Source organism: Bos javanicus, chromosome 12 (assembly GCF_032452875.1).
Source record: "Bos javanicus breed banteng chromosome 12, ARS-OSU_banteng_1.0, whole genome shotgun sequence".
NCBI classification, from domain to species: Eukaryota; Metazoa; Chordata; class Mammalia; order Artiodactyla; family Bovidae; genus Bos; species Bos javanicus.
The window spans coordinates 50,876,884-50,894,189 of NC_083879.1; the positions used below are offsets into that span (position 1 = coordinate 50,876,884).

General features: G+C 39.6%; 1 protein-coding gene across 18 annotated transcripts in view; it reads left to right on the forward strand.

Annotated features, from left to right (window-relative positions):
- Nucleotides 1-17,306, forward strand: part of LMO7 (LIM domain 7) — a 218,547-nt gene that overhangs the window by 180,569 nt on the left and 20,672 nt on the right. For 11 of the 18 annotated variants that reach the window (XM_061435103.1, XM_061435117.1, XM_061435104.1 and 8 more), the window contains 5 exons: nucleotides 1,145-1,453; nucleotides 12,622-12,736; nucleotides 13,816-13,977; nucleotides 14,759-14,946; nucleotides 15,949-16,009. In XM_061435103.1, coding sequence (XP_061291087.1) covers nucleotides 1,145-1,453; nucleotides 12,622-12,736; nucleotides 13,816-13,977; nucleotides 14,759-14,946; nucleotides 15,949-16,009 — 835 coding nt within the window. The remainder of the gene's footprint in view (nucleotides 1-1,144; nucleotides 1,454-12,621; nucleotides 12,737-13,815; nucleotides 13,978-14,758; nucleotides 14,947-15,948; nucleotides 16,010-17,306) is intronic. The other 7 variants (XM_061435119.1, XM_061435106.1, XM_061435101.1 and 4 more) reach the window with 1 other exon arrangement.

The following is a 17,306-nucleotide window of genomic DNA, read 5'->3' on the forward strand; positions in this document are numbered from 1 at the left end:
ATATAGAATCATTTGCTCTGCGAATGAAGCAGTGCCATGTACCTGAAAGTGACTGTATTAATTTGAATTATGTAAAAGGAAGCAAGACAATCTTGAGCACTTTGGTGTTCAAATTCCTTTTACCTCTGCCTATGTAGAATCCTAAACATCTAAGAGAAAAGATTTGGTTAAAAAATTCAAAGTGAGCAAAGCCTGCCTAAACCAACCAGAAAAACCCCTGACCATTATATTAAGTAAACACAGACATATTTGACAACATAAAAATTAAATTTATATGATAGACACCGTTAATGTAGTCAAAAGACTACATTTATATAGGCTCAGAAAAATATTAGCAAAATGTATTTTATCTATAAGTTTAATATCCCTAAGATTTAAAATGTTCCTACAAATTGATAAGGAAAAGATAAATGGTAGAAAAGTGGATATATAAATGAATGGCCAGTTCAAGGGAGAGGGACTTTGAATGGTTGGTTACATAAAGCACATAGAAGCATGTGTGGTCTTATTAGAGCAAACACGAAGTGTACAGCTTTTTACCCATGAGATGACAAAGATTTAAAACGTTCAAAATGTGTGGTGTTGATAAGGATGCAGAGACACTGACATTCTTACACGTTAATTTGGGAGTGCATTGTTACAGTTTTAAAAGATATATATATATATGTGTGTGTGTGTATACAAAAGTTATATTTTATATTACACATATGAATATTCTTTGGTTAAGTTTACTTTTGGGAATTTATGCTGTAAAAATAAACATACTGGTATGTGTAATATCTTGGGCACACTTTAAATGACATTGAAGCATAATCAAATGAATAAATTATAGATATCCATAGTGTGGAATATTCAGCTGAACTAGTTTAGATTTCTGTCTGTTGACCTGGAGTAATGGAAACGAGCAAAGCATAGTTTAAAGGTCTGTTTATAATATAGACACTTCCATAAAATCAACTGTTCCTCCCACTTCATATGTGCATATCTGTTAGTGTCAAAGAACATGCTCCAGCCTTTTAGTAATAGCTACTTTGCTGTGGGAGGTATATGTTACTTTTGTTACTTTAAAATATTAATCTAATGTATATACTTTAAAATAGAAATCTAACAGAACAGTAAGTTTACAGTGATTTTTCTTATTTAGATGGATGATGCTTGGAAGTATAATGGAGACATAGAAGGCGTGAAGAGAACCCAGAGCAGTTCGATCAGCATCTCTGTGCAAAGACCTGACACACGCCAGCTTGCGTCCGGCTCATCCAGCGAAAGAGAGGCCGAAGCACCCAGAGAAAGTGTGATGCGGTTGCCCTCTCCTACATCCCCCTGCTCATCTCTTTCCCAGGATCAGGCTGCCACTTCTAAAGACACATTGTCTTCAATATCTAGCCCTGATTTAACATCTGAGCTTGGAGAAGGGAGAAGCTCGCCACAGGCAGAGGTCCCCAGGTCACAGGTGAGTGTGGAAAGGCTTTTTAATAACCTGCTGCTCAAAAACTTAAGGATTTAAATCAGAAAACTGTGTTTCTCACCTCTGGGCATGACAGTCTGGGCTGATAATGTAGAAGTTGATATTGCATTTTATTTTTAACAGATCTTGGAGGAGGTAGATCTCTTCCAACTCTGTTGATGGATCCCAATGACCCTTATGATACGGGTGTATGGAGACTTTTGGACCAATCTCCCTCTAGTTGGGCTGGGTTTGCTCCCTGCTCCCCATTTCAGCAGCTGTTGACTTGCACTGCTGGTGCTCACCAGTCCAGGTTCAGGTGCAAGCGTTACTCAGGGGGTTTTAGATGCAGGTCTGGTAGTTAAATGGGTAATAAAAGACGCTTCGCAGGAAAGTGAACTTAACCACAAGGAGAAATTGATACGTGTGAGAGGGACTGGCCTGTAAGGACATGGCACTTCTTTTTGTACTATATGAAAAGTGTGGTGGTGGTGGTTTAGTTGCTAAGTTGTGTCTGACTCTTGTAACCCCATGGACTGTGGCCTGCCAGGCTTCTCTATCCATGGGATTCTCCAGGCAAGAATACTGGAGTGGGCTGCCATTTCCTTCTCTGGGGGATCTTCCCAACCCAGGGATTGAACCCGAGTCTCCTGCACTGCAGGCAGATTCTTTACCAGCTGAGTTACCAGGGAACCTAACCACAAGGAGAAATTGATACATGAGAGGGACTGGCCTGTGAGGACATGGCACCTCTTTTTCTAACATATGAAAGGTGTCGTCGTGAAGTCACTCAGTTGTGTCCGACTCTTTGTGACCCCATGGACTGTAGCCCACCAGGCTCCTCCATCCATGGAATTTTCTAGGCAAGAGTACTGGAATGGGTTGCCATTTCCTTTTCCAGGGCATCTTCCCAACCCAGGGATTGAACCCGGGTCTCCCTCATTGTGGGCAGACGCTTTACCATCTGAAAAGTGTAGTGACTTGCAATACTAATTTATTTTGTACCACTCCTTTTCTTATAAGGGTAATATTGAGCCTTAGTTACAGTATGAAAATTGCATTCTTTAACATTTGGAGTCCAAATAAAATGTATCATCAGAAGAAGAATGGGGTCATTAGTAGTTTTTTCCTACTTAAAATCTCATTAGATAGCTTTAAGAGAATTATTAGGTAATAAATGTTCTTTTACTATGTTTTTATACATAGGCTGGAAAGTTGTTGCTTGTCTGCGTGTATGCTAAGTTGCTTCAGTTGTGTCCAACTCTGTGAGATCCTGTGGAATGTAGCCTGCCAGTCTCCTTTGTCCATGGGATTCTCCAGGCAAGAATCCTGGAGTGGATTGCCTCCTCCAGGGGATCTTCCTGACCCAGGGACCCAACCCAGTTCCCTTAGGCCTCCTGCATTGGCAGGCAGGCTCTTTACCACTAGCGCCACCTGTGAGGCCCTGTTGCTTGTCTAGAGAACCGGAAGAAACTTTTCTCTTTTGGAAAAAGCCTTCAGTAAGCAATTTGATAGTTGTATGAAGCCTTTAGTGTGGAGGTGCTTTTATGGCTCTGTGACTTAGTCTAGCCTTTTCTGATACCTTAATAGAGTGTATATTTTCCAAGGCACAACATCAAGTATATAACTTGGCCTAAGTTATATTAATGAAATACCTTTGTGTAAAATATGATACAGTGTATTTTAGTATCATTCGTTTTTATCACTACAGCAAAGCTTTACAAGTTTAGAGTAAGCTTTATCTCTTCATGATTATAAAAGACTCTGTGCTTGAGAAAATTTGGAAATGTAGGAAAATATACACAATAAAAATGGTTTGGTAATCCCATCATTTAGAGAGGTTCTTTGACACTTAGGTATATCTCTTCCAGTTTTTCTATCCATATTTACAAATGTATCTAAAGCAGTTTCTTCAGGTTGCTAAAAAAATCACTGTTGTAAATTATGTTTTAACTTCCATTTTAAAGAACTGGGAATATGTAATTAGCATCATAAGTCTCAACGGATGAGAAGAATAGCAGCCTCTGTTATACTTGGGGATCATAAGGTGCCAGTGGATGAATAATAGAGTGAGAGCAAGGTGCCTTTTGTTTTATGGACTTGCTTGTTTGCCTTCTTCTTTTCAAAGAGCAAATCCCACGAAGCAGCCTGATTATTGTCCTGTGTGCTTAGTGATGGCAGCTCCCTCGGGGTGACAGGTGACTAGCTGCATCCATGGATTAAGAAAAAGCCTAAGTGTGGGTGTGTGTTCCAGGTCAGAGCAGTTCAGAGGAACCTGAGTTACCGTGGCGTGGTTTCAGGTTTCATCATTAGTGCCTTTATGCCTTTTAGTCACCCAACTTGGAGTGGAATGCTACTAGGCAAAATTAGGCTTGAATTAATAAGTGGAGCCGGAGAAGGTGATGGCACCCCACTCCAGTACTCTTGCCTGGCAAATCCCATGGACGGAGAAGCCTGGTAGGCTGCAGTCCATGGGGTCGTGGAGAGTCGGACACGACTGAGCGACTTCCCTTTCACTTTTCACTTTCATGCATTGGAGAAGGAAATGGCAACCCACTCCAGTGTTCTTGCCTGGAGAATCCCAGGGATGGGGGAGCCTGGTGGGCTGCCGTCTATGGGGTCACACAGAGTCGGACACGATTGAAGCGACTTAGCCACTTAGCCAGCCAATAAGTGGAGCAGTTGGAATTCTTGACCAAACGTCTATGTTATATGATCACTTGCCTGTTCTGGAGATGCTTCCACACTCTGAGGAAAGTGACTTGTGTAGCATTGCCCTGCTCTTATCACTCAGAGGGCACTTGCTGACCTGGGAAAAGGTTGGGGAATGCACAGAACAGCCTAGGACCAGTATGGCAAGGGTGTTTGCAACATGCCTGCAGATTATCCAATTCTAGGAGTTCAGAGTAGAGAAAAATAGAAAGTAGTGTCTGGCTGAACATTGAGATGTCCTTCTCTTTTAACTGAAGCGTAATTGATTTGCAGTATTCTATTGGTTTCAGGTAGATAACTTGGTAGCTTTGTGAAAAGAGTGTTCTTCAGGTCTTCTTCCTTTATTACACGTGTGCGGGCAGTATCCTTTCCTGTCTTTCTACAGCATCTCTCTTGATGTTGTTACCCTTTTCTATCCTTGTTTCCACTATCCTAGTTCTGGCCCTTTCCCTCATTAATGCAAACACTTTGTAAAATAGTCACAGATCTTTATGCATCCTACATAAGGCTGGCCCCAGATTAATTTGCATGATGCCAGGCTGGACTGGATAATTTCTCTGCTTCAAAGCCCCCAGGGGCATGCTGTGGTTCCTTCAGCGAAGTTCAGAGCACTCGGGAACACTGGGGTCCCTCATAACTGGCCCCAAATTCTCTTTGTAGCGCTGGCACAGCTCATGTTTGCTGATCGCTCGTCATGTCAGTAGGCTTGGCAGCGCGTGATTTATTGAATCCTCACAATGAACCTCTTACTGCTGTTTTGTCGCTGTGGAAATTGAGGTGTGAAGTGGTCGTGATACTTCTCCACGTCCACACAGGGTACGGAGTGATGGAGTCAGGATTTGAACTTAGGCCATTTGACTCAAGGTTGCCTACACCACTTGTGTAGTGAGAAAGAGAGGGGAAGTAGCTGAAAGCTCTTCGCATGAGACTGCTTGACTTCTCTGAAACACACCATTTACTTTCATGAACACATCACATATATTTTTGTTCTTATTGTTGCCCTATTTTAAAATGTTCATTTCAACCATCTCCGTGTTTTTAAGTCCTCCTGTTCCTTCAAAGCCCAGAGGGTTGGTTCCTTCGTGGGTCAAGATGTCTGTTTCCTCCCCCTTGTTGGAACTGAGTTTTTCACCCTTGAAAGTTTCATTCACTGAATTTTTTCTTATCCATATGTTTGTTTCTCCTTCACTGGTATTCTTCCCCAGTGGCTCAGACTGCCTGCAATACAGGAGACCCAGGTTTGATCCCTGGGTTGGGAAGATCCCTTGAAGAAAAGAATGGTTACCCACTCCAGTATTCTTGGCTGGAGAATTCTGTGGACAGAGAAGAGCCTGGCAGGCTACAGTCCATAGGGTCGCAAAGAGTCAGACATGACTAAGCGACTAACACTTTCATTTTTTTCACTTTTCGGCTTTTACCCATAGTTTTCACTTAAGTGTTTACTGAGTTGAATTGCATTCAAGGCCTTGATGACTAGACTGAAGTATGAATTTGATCCAGCAGGTAATTTAGGTCCTTATAGGTTCTTTAATGTGGGAATTTTAGGATTAAGGGGTGGGTCAGGAATGTGAGCACTGTGATGTTCTAGAGAATTATTTTGAGGAGGTGAAATCTAAGGGCAGAAATGGGCTAGTAGCCTGTCACAGAATTATGGTAAGAAGGGAGTTCATAGCATAAAGAGCAAAGACTTAATGAAGGAAGAACGTAATGACCTTGTTTAAAATCTGCTCAGGACTTACTTTCTCATCTCCATTGCTGATCTGGAGTTTTATTTCGCTCTCTTTCCCTTTCTCCTCTACTTCTCTTATGGGATTGCTTCTTTTTCCTTCTCCCCTGCCAATCCAGGCTACCAGGGCAATTCTCAGGGGAAGCCAGGGCAAGAGGAAGCAGTGTGGCTCCCAGAGTCCTCCAGCCTGCTCCGACTGCCTTGCATGTGTGCCTTTCCCCCACAGAAGGGTGTTGCCTGGGTTTTTGTTTTGTTTTCTGTCTTGTCTGAGCCCTCTGCTCTCAAATCTCAGCCAAATCCTTGTTTCAGGACCTTTGCTCCAGATTATTAAATCAGAACCCAGAATCAGGATGACAAATACATGTGGAGGGAAGGAAGCTTTTTACCCTTTTGATGCCCAAGTCTACAATAGTGCCTCTTTTAAGAGTACCCAGGTTTGAACCTTCTCACAGCTTCCTCCTGTTCATCTTACCTGCTTGTCACCTTCACTGGACCCTAATCTCTCTAAGGGTGGGAAGCAAGCCTACTTTGCTCACTGTTAGTGCGGTGCCTGTACCTGTAAGTATTTGCTGAATGCTGACCGAGTTCCGTTATAATAGCTTTAGAGCCGTGTGTGCTAGAGTTAAATAGGAATTTTTTTTGTTGTTCTGGAAACTGCCTAAGCAGCATATATTACCATGTATAACATTGTTTCCATGGGAAAAAGAAGATAATTAATGGGCATCACCTATGTGCCTTGGCACCTTTTAAATGTTTAATTTAACCCCCTCAATAATTTAGCAAAGTATGTGGTATTATCCTTACTTTTACCAGTGAAATACTTGAGATTTGAAAGTTATGTAACATGCCCCAGGCTGGTTAGATTCTTAGGCCACAATTGCAATTTCTCTGACCCTAATTTATTTTTTTTGAAATGTGACATGCTTAAATTGGAAAAGAACCTTGTTTCTAGTTAGAACACCAAATGTTGACTTATTTTAACATCGCCATGTGTTTAGAATTTAGAGCCAGTGTGGACTGAAATATCTTCTGGTTCATAAAGAGAAAATCATTCTTAAAATTATTTTGAAAGAAGGTAGATATTTATTAAAACTTAGCCCAATTGAATATAATTCTGAGATGCAGACTTTGAAATCTACACAGTAGATTATAAGGAGCTACCAGAAAATTTTTAATAGAGTGTGATATAATAATTGGCATTTTCTGTAACTAAAGTTCAAGCAGCTGTGGGGAAGATGGGAGGAAGGAAAGGCTGGAGGCAGGAGAGCCAATTAGAAGGTTACCCACGGCAGTTTAGAGGGAAACTATGACCTGAGTTAAGGTGAGCTTAAAGGAGAATGGAAGGATGGGATATTCAAGGTAGATTTATGGCTTGTGGACTTGCTAACACTCTATTAAGTGCATGTGTGTGATGGATTGTGGGGGGCCCATTGTGTAGAGGTAGCCTGGGGAGCAGTTAGGGGGAGGAAGGAGGAAGAGGCCCAGAAAGAACCTGATGTTTTTAACTTGGGCATCTGGTTGAATGGTGATGTAATTAACCCATATGTGAAAAACAAGAGGTAGAAGAGCAGGTTTAGGGAGGAAGAGAATAAATATAATTTTGAATGTGCTGGACTTAGGTAATAGTTGATGACAACGCATGAGGTTTACTCAGGAAAACATGTGGTCAAGAAAGTGGGAGACTGACTAGGGAAGAGGAGCAGCAACAAAAGGAAACTAGAAAGAGAGGAACATACTAATGAAACCAAGAGGTGGCCAGAGGGATGGAGGAGGGAAGAGGAAGCAGAATAATGGGCGACATGGAAGGTTGTTTCCTGAAAGCAAGAGGAGTTGGTATTGCCTGATGGGATGAGGGCCAAAAATGGATTTGGTAGGTTAAGAGATAAGCTTGGAGATGGGTTGAGTCAAGTGGTAGAGCTGGCAGGAGCACCTGCTTCCTTGGAGTGGATCATGGAGAAGGGGAGAAGGTAGATATGACTCATCTTCGGTGAAGGATGAGCTGCGCCATGATTTGAGGGCTACTCACTATGGCTTCCCTTGTGGCTCAGCTGGTAAAGAATCTGCCTGCAATGTGGGGGACCTGGGTTGGGAAGATTCCCTGGAGAAGGGAAAGGCTACTCACTCCAGTACTCTGGCCTGGAGAATTCCATGGACTGTATAGTCCACGGGGTGGCAAAGAGTCGGACACGACTGAGCGACTTCCACTATGTTCTCATCCACTAAAACCCTGAAAAAAGACACGAAAGAACCATGTAGCCAACATCAAAGATTGTCTATTTCCTTTGTTATTTATGATTTTACAGCCTAAATCTACTTTTAGTGTATTTTTATTTTATCGACTTAAGTAGGCTCTCTTTAAGTGAATATGTTTATCTGATCAAAAAAATTTGAGAATGCCCATCTGACTTGTTAGTATATAAGGTTGACCCTGCTGTTCATTACTTTCCATCTGTGGTGATACTAGAATCCAATCCAGGGATCGAATCCAGGTCTCCTGTGTCACAGGTGGGTTCTGTACTACCTGAGCCTCAAGGGAAGCCCAAGAATAGTTGGAGTAGGTAGCCTATCCCTTCTTCAGCAGATCTTCCCAACCCGGGAATCGAACCAGAGTCTCCTGCATTGCAGGCGGATTCTTTACCAACTGAGCTATCAGGAAAGCCCTGTTAATTCATTAGATCTCATGAAAATCTTCTCATGGCTATGCCAGATAATCATATTTTTGTTTAAAAATCTCAGCTGGAAGTCTGTGTTTCTGGGCTTTGCTGGTGGCTCCTGCCAGTGCAGGAGACATGGGTTCGATCTCTGATCCAGGAAGATCCCACATGTCCCAGAGCAACCCGTGCACCACAACTGTTGAGTCTGTTCTCTAGAGCTTGCAAGCTGCAACTGCTGAGCCCGTGTGACAAAACTAATGAAACCCGGGAACCCTAGAGCCCATGCTCCGCAATAAGAGAAGCTCAAGCATCACAACTGGAGAGTAGCCCCTGCTTGCAGCAACTAGAGAAAAGCCCACGCAGCAATGAAGACCCAGCACAGGCAAAAATAATGAATAAAACATTCTAGAGACTGTCAGATGACTGAGAGGTTGAGAAGAATGAGGAGAAATTAAAACGTGTGTATTTCTCTTTAAATTGAGGAAAGTGATTTTTATTTTAGATGCTGATATGTTGGTAATTGTACTCTGTCTTTACCAGAATAGGCAACTGTCACCACTTGGCATAGTTCTTTATCAGTCCTCAAGACTCTAGATTTCCCCCAATGATGTATATTCCTGGTTCCATCCAGTTCGAAAGGAAATTCCCACAACATCATCTTCCAGAACTTGGACCCTTTGTAGAATCCTTACATGGCATATTTCTCATGAGAAAAACCAGGAGGTACAAATCCTAAGTGAAATCAGAGTTGAATGGATTATGCTCGACTGTAATTATAGAGGTATGTTAGTTGCTCAATCATGCCTGACTTTTTGCAACCCCATGGTCTGTAACCCTCCAGGCCCCTCTGTCCATGGGATTTTCCAAGCAAGAATATAGAGGGGGTAGCCATTTCTTTCTCCAGTGGATCTTCCTGACCCAAGGATCAAACCTGGGTCTCCCACATTGCAGGTGTATTTACCATCTGAGCCACCAGGGAAAGCCACCTTACCTACAAAAAGTCTCAAGGATAATCTAATTCAAGAACTCAGGATTCCACAGACATGCCACAGTGACTGTCATAGGAGGAAGCCATGCAAGAGGGGACTCTGGGGCTCTTTCCTGGAACCGCAACCACCCACTTTAATCCTTTCTGTATAGGTTTTGAGAGGAAGATGGTCTGCATGGGAAAATAGGATTTTGGAAACAGAAAGCTTAAAAATTAATGCCATTGTGAAAAGAAAGTCTCTGCCAGACTCAGTGAAATGCCTGAGGCTACCTGGCTGTTGACAGAAATAGACCTGTAATTGGTTCTCTCTCCTTTGTCTGTGTGCATCCCCAGGACCCACATAACGGGCTGCCAGACTGTGGCCACAATGAGGCTGACCTCCTCTGTTAACTGTTTCAGAGAGGTGGTCATTTGCCCTTTTATTATGTTCAAGTAGAGATTTAGCTCCAGGGTAAGAGCAATCCTTTAGAAGGTAATTCTTATGGTCTAATACAATTGTGAGTCTCTTCCATCTATGGCTTAAGCTCATTCTCTTTTATCCTGTTCCACTAAACAGGATACTGTTGACTTATTCTTGCCCACAAAATATTCTTTATTGTAGTTTGGAACTATATTCTTCAAGATATAAAAAACCTCAGTTAGTATCTTGGAGTTTCTAATCCATGGTTTGTCTCTGTGGCCTTATATAGCAATAGATTCTGCACTCTAATTGGCTTTAGCTCAGAATATGGAGGAGTGGAGTGGGGTAAGAGTGGTGAAGATGACCACTTATTTTCATTGAGTCATCTCTAATTTAAGTGTGTGGTGGTTTTGGTTAAGGAGTAGAACTAACCAGTAATTTTTTCTATTCATAGCAGAGTTTTATTATATTCCAGAGACTGGTATCCATCAGGCTGATCATTAATGAGTATTCTCACTACCTACATCTTCGTTCCCATATTTCAACTGCTTTATATGATGTCTGATGAAAAAAAAAAAAGTTTCTATATTATTAGCTATACTGTTTTTTTTTTTTTTCTTAAAAATTGTGTACCCACTCTTGAAGAGTCAGTAATTATTTCTTGAGACCTAGGACTATGCCTCGGAGAAGGCAATGGCACCCCACTCCAGTATCTTTGCCTGGAAAATCCCATGGACGGAGGAGCCTGGAAGGCTGCAGTCCACAGAGTCGCTGAGGGTCAGACACAACTGAAGTGACTTAGCAGCAGCAGTAGGACTATGCCTAATTCATCTTTATTTCCTAAGTGTTTTAATCAGAATAGATGCATAATAGCTGAACAAATGAGTAAGTGTATATTGTTATAGCACTTACTTCTCATATCCATATAATACAGTAAATTCTTGAGCCTTTATTCAGTGCCTCTCTTGTCTTCCTTCTAATTCATATGTAATATCACAGTTTTTCTTAGAATATAGTCACTTGACTTTTAAACTTATTTTAAAGGTACAAAAATTTGTGAATTGCCCACATGTCCTAGGTCTGGGTTTAACTGCCAAACTAAAATTGAGAAGTTATAAGTTTTTCCTGGAAAATAAAGCGATTTTAAGAGGAATTTTTCTTTTTAAACAATTAAGTCTAAGTTCTTGATAATTGTGAATCAAAGAACTGGAAACACTAATCTGGGAAACAAACGCTCAAATTTATGTCTGGTCTTTACCCCAAACAAAAAATATAAATTATGGAAGTTAATTAAAATTTTCACATACATAGTATACTGTAAAACTGAAAACATTTCTTTTGGAAAATGGCTTAAAGTCCGTGAAACTGAGAATTTGTTGCTGTGGACTGTAGTGGAGATGAGAATAAAGGTCTACCAGCTGTCCAAGAGGCTCTTGTGAGTGTGAGCTGCTGTTACTTCAAGGAGGTTGTGGCCTGGAGCTCATGGTGTCTCAGGGGGCCCTCTTGGCATCTTCCTAGTGGTTCCTCAGGGTTGACCTAGTTCTGCATTTTGCAGCATAAGTGGCTTTTACCACTACATCTTCATGAAGCAGTAGGAGAAGCAAAAATGTCTTGGCAGACTTAGAGATGCTATTAGGGAATGGTACTACTCCTAGAAAAGTGATTCTGGTCGCTGGATTTGTGTCTACAAACCCCTCAAAATTATTCAGCTAAATATGTTAAATGCTGGAGGTATTTTTTAAAGTATGGTGGAATTTTAAAAATAAGTGATTTAAATCTTTTTTGAGTTTTCAAAATGGCATTTTGTTGTCATATATTTGAGATAGAATGGGTAAATTTTGAAAGAACAGCATGTTAATTTGATACATTTATATATTGTAATGTGATTGCCATCGTAGTGATAATTAACATCTCTCACATTACATAATTATCTTTTCTCTTTATGGTTGGAAACTCTAGTCTCTTAGCAAGTTTGATTATAATAAGATATTATTTATAGTCACAATACTGTGTATTAGATTTCTAGGGCTCATTTGACTGTTCATTACAAGTTTGTACCCTTAAACACCATCTGTTCTTTCCTCTCACCCCCATCCCCTTGCAACCACCACTTTACTCCCTGTTTTATGAGCTTGGCTTTGAGATTCGACATATAAGTGATATTACATGTACTTGTCTTTCTTCGTCTGACTTACCTCACTTTAGCATAATGTCCAGATGGCAGGATATCCTTTTCCTCATGGCTGAATAATATTCCATTGTGTGTATATATGTGTGTGTGTGTGTGTGTGTGTGTGTGTGTGTGTGTAGTGTATATATATGTATATGTATATATATGCCATATCTTCTCAGTCAAACCCATTCCTGGGTAACAGCAAATGGTCTATAACTGAGGCTTAAGCATATGATGAGCAAAAGCCTAAGCTTTATCAGTATAAATCAACTGATTTATAGTATTCATCCAAAGAACAATAGCCACAGATATGAAGATGTCCCTTATCTTAGCAGAAAATAAACTGAGAAATATATAAATGAAAGTTGTACCAAACCCAAGGGGGAGAAGAATGGTGTTGCTGGTTTATCATGAGATAATTCCAGCGTGCCCTGCACGCAGCCTCCCTCCTTTGGCAGATAGACTTTCCTCCATGTGGGTGCCAGGGACACTTGATCCCACCGTTTCATGTTTGTTTTCAGGATCAGTTCAGTGATATGAGAATCAGCATAAACCAGACGCCTGGGAGCAGTCTTGACTTTGGGTTTACAGTAAAATGGGCTTTTTCCAGGATCTTCGTAGCATCAGTTGAAGCAGGTAAATCATAGATTTTGCTCTACTCTAGTTTTTTCTCATTTGTTGTCTTTTGCTGTTCAAGGTCCCCCTCCCACCCTCTCCCCCTGCCCAGAAATTTGCTTATTTGAAAGAGGAGGAGAAAACACATGTGAAAAATGCAGCAGTAAAGTGAAGAGATATGTCTTCTTCCTGGAGACTAATGGGGTTATGAATTACATATTGTTTGATCTTGCCTAGTTAATTTTAGTTTTGAAGAGTCGTAATTTTGTGAGTGTTACAGAATTCATTTATCAAAATTTTAGACTTAATATTTGGAAATACTAGCAAACTACTAAACTGAAGATCCAGAAAGAACTGTCCTTGTGTTTGTGGTGGATACATAGGTATTATATATCATCAGTATTTTCTGAGCATCTAATGGATCTGTTGCCCGTGGACCCTGGAGGATGCTTCAGGACTTTTACAAAAAGGATTGCCCCTCCTCCACCCAGGATTATTCCAAATTAGGTCTAGGAACTCTTAGCAAAATATTACAAGACCTGAAATTAAAATTAAAGCTATTATATATATGAGGAGTTCCTCATTTACATGTTTTAGCTATATAAAAATGCATACTCACTCTGGTTATTTCTTTGAGATTTCAAGGCTGATTTAATTAGATAATGATAGATAGTAATTTTAAGCCATTTTAAGTGACCTTTTTTTTTTTTTCCTCTCCATTCCAGAGTGCATCTGGCTTTGGAAGCTCAGCTGAAGTACAATATATACTTTATGTTTTTAATTTAAACATAATTAAAATTTTTCTTCTTAGGTTAATAAAGCAATTTTATTGAACAGATGACTTTATCATCTCTCCTTTAAATGCTAAGAAAGATACATACCATAGAATAAAAAAATGCCTTTGGTTGCCTTGTAATTTTGTAGCTACTCAAATATTTGATAACTTTAAGAAATTTTGTGTCACTTCTGCAACTGAAAAGATATGAGAAATGCTTAGATGAGGTTAAGAAGTCATTATTTTCCTTAATTTAAATGAGCAGTGACTAGTAGAACAGGTTTTTATTTTTCATTGGTGGTTTCATTTATTTTGCTTTATTTAGGTAGCCCAGCTGAATTTTCTCAGCTACAGGTAGATGATGAAATTATTGCTATCAACAACACCAGGTTTTCATATAAGGACACAAAAGAGTGGGAGGAAACCATGGCTAAGGCCCAGGAAACTGGGAGCCTAGTTATGGATATCAGGCGCTATGGAAAGTCTGGTGAGTTGGTTATCCCACTGTGTTTGGCTTTCTAAACTGGGAGCTGGTCTTTGGCAAGTGGTTATAACAGCTTGCTTCAATAACATTTTTTTTCTCTCTCCATTTCACTTTTTTGTTTTTTGGCTGAAAGATGTTTGTGGTTATGTTGAAACGTCTTGAATGATATTTCTTTGGATGTTCTGTCTGAAAACTTTTCACTAGCAAATTTACTGAATTCTACATGATTTATTGACTAATTGATGTGCTGAACTGGCTTTGAATGCAGATAGCAACTGAAGGCTCTTGTACTTGTGTCTGCATTTGGGAGTTATATGCTGATGTTGAATATTAAGAATTACACTGTGGTTTCACTTCCTCTACAGAATCCTGACTGTAACTGGTATAAGAAAGAACATAGTAGGTCTGTATCCCAGTTGTTGACTCTCAAGGAACTTTCTGTGTACATTTCATCATTGTGTTTCTTAATTGTCGAGGTTAGATGAGGAAGGGCATTAAGCTTTCCCAGACCTACCAACTTAGGATATCAAAATATAATATCCAGTTCTGGTTTACAGAAAGATTCAGCAAATTTGCCAGTCTTTTCATTATTAACATGCTCTAACCCTCTAGTTTTGGAAGGCTATCTGGTAGTAAAAGGCCTCAACCTCTTCATTTCTTTCACATACTGTCTGATTTATTTGTCGTGTGTGTGTGTATGTTTTATGTGTACATTTCAGTAACCTTGTTCTCTCCACTTCTACATTTATGTGTACTCATTTCTTGATCTTCATGTGACAATCAGATTGGGGCAAAGACCAGGCTTCCCTGCCATTTACACGGCATAAAACCCTCAATCTCACCAGTATGGCTACCAAAATTATAGGTTCACCTGAAACAAAGTGGATTGATGCCACTTCCGGAATTTACAGCTCAGACAAAGCTTCAAATCTGTCAGTAACAACCGATTTCTCAGAAAGCCTTCAGAGTTCTGTAAGTATTTTGAGAAGTGTTAGTATTGGGTAGAGCAAAGCAACTATAGGAAATGTGTTGGAGGTGGGGGAGGAGTTCACTTTCTTTGAACAATTTTGATGCTATTTTAAAAACATAGATAATTAATAAGGTAATTTATAGTAATGAGAGTAAAATATATCTTTGAAAATCATAAGGCATTACTCATGAATAATAATAAGTAATAGTGAGTTATATAGTGAAAATAATCTAAAGATCCCACAGTGATCTTTTGTAGGTGTTTCTTACCAACCGTTCATCATTATACCCATCTCTCAGATCGTTGTGAATGTGAAGAAGTTAATTATGTAGAATTATAGGCTATAACTTTTCTATGCTTTCCTTAGTCTTTACTGGTAAAATAAGTGTAGTAATTGTGTGCAATTTAAAAACCTCATGAAGCAGTTTTAGTTCTTGTGTGGGTGAATTTGATGGGTAGAATTACATATGTAGTTAAGAGATGTGCAGTTACCTTAATTGATTAAAATTGATTAATTAGAATGTAAGCATTTTTCTAAGTATCAAAGTAATATTTAAATTTACATTTTCAAATAAATGTGTTTACATTGACTCCCTAGATATAATTGTTGTCATCCCAAGATGCTTTCTTTGGTCTAATAAGGAGATTTTGCAACCTTGTATAAAAAAGGTTTAAATGTTAGAGGGTTCTATATGACTTTGTTGCTTATTTACAAAAATAAAGCAAATAGACAAATGGTTATTTAGCCCATCATGTTTCTTGGAAAATTAATGACGGGTCAAACTGAAAGCCATTCATGCTTGCAGTTAGTCATTAATTTTCCACAGCTCCTAAAAAAACAATGAAAAAATTACATTTCTATTATATGTAAAAGGCTATAAGGAATATATTAATATCCTGAAAAGCTCATCTTGTTAGCAGATATGTTTACTGATGAGAAACGGATTATTTAAGCCCAGTGTCCAACTGGAGAGAATGTTAACTGCCATTTTTATCCTTTCTAGAATACTGAATCAAAAGAAATCAATGGAATTTGTGATGAAAGCAGTACTTTTGAATCAAAAGGTAAACATTACCATTATAACTTACATTTAAAATATAGGAAAAGTCACTACACTCAAGTCCTGCTATTATAAAAATTAATATCTGTGAGTGAAAGCAAAACTGATCCAGTGCAAGTTGAAACTCAAAGGTTAGCATACAGATCCAATTGCAGCCAGGTGGAAGGGCGTTCAGTTCCAATGTTGACTAGTCCAGGAACTGCAAACAAAGCTTTGGCAGCCTCTGCAGGAGCTCTGAGCGCCTATGTGTCTAATCCAAATAAGAAAGACTGGTTTTCTGGAGGCCATCAACCTTCTTGCTATGGTGTGCTGGCAAGGGGAGTCTTAGATAAATATGAAACAATGCTTGAGGTTTCCTTTCCCCCTTAATTGTTGTCAAGGGGTCAAGCTTGGAAGCACCTAGTAATAGGGAAATGCCAGTGGCAATAAAGATTGTTAGGAAAAAATATACCCATTTGTAATGAAAAAGCAGACATATAGCATCTAGGGAAACTTTGTAGTATGGAGTTACCGCTCCTTTCCTTCTGTCCATCTGCAAATAACTGAGCCGCCCCATTCTGTGTGCTGTGGCTTAGGCAGACAAAGTAAATAAGAAGGATCTGGTCCATAGACAGGTCTGTAGGCAGGGAGAAACCCAAAGAAGTCAAAGCTTCTCTTAACATGAAACTAGACTGCCAGGCACAGGGCTGGGTTTTCTCAGGGGTTTGGTGATTTTGAGTCTGCATTCGTCAATTCATAATATCTGATGTCAAAGTCAAACCAAGTTTATAAATTTCCCTTCCTTTATTGATTATTTATCTTTGTATTTAATTTATGATAGCTGGAAGTGACTGCATTTGCTTTTTTCCTTTTTAAAGTTAATGGCTATAAGATCTTGGAAACTAGAGCAAAATAGTTAGTGTCTATTGCTCAGTTGTGTCCGACTCTTTGCCACCCCATGAACTTAGCCCACCAGGCTTCTCTGTCCATAGAATTCTCCTGGCAAGAATACTGGAGTGGGCTTCCATTCCCTTCTCCAGGAGATCTTGACCCAGGGATCGAACCCAGGTATCCCGCTCTGCAGGCAGATTCTTTACCGTCTGAGACACCAGGGAAGCCTAGTTAAGAAGAATGTTTTAATTGTAGCTTTAAAAAAATTTGTTCTCTGGATATTTTTTATTTTCTTGTTCTCCCCATTTTTTTAAGTTCCTTTTTTAAAACTTCTGTGTATTATGAAACTCTTAGTTACAAGCAATTCTCCTTGTACTTGAGAATTTGAATTGATTAGCCTAAGCAAAAAAATTTAATTTCCATTTCCCTAA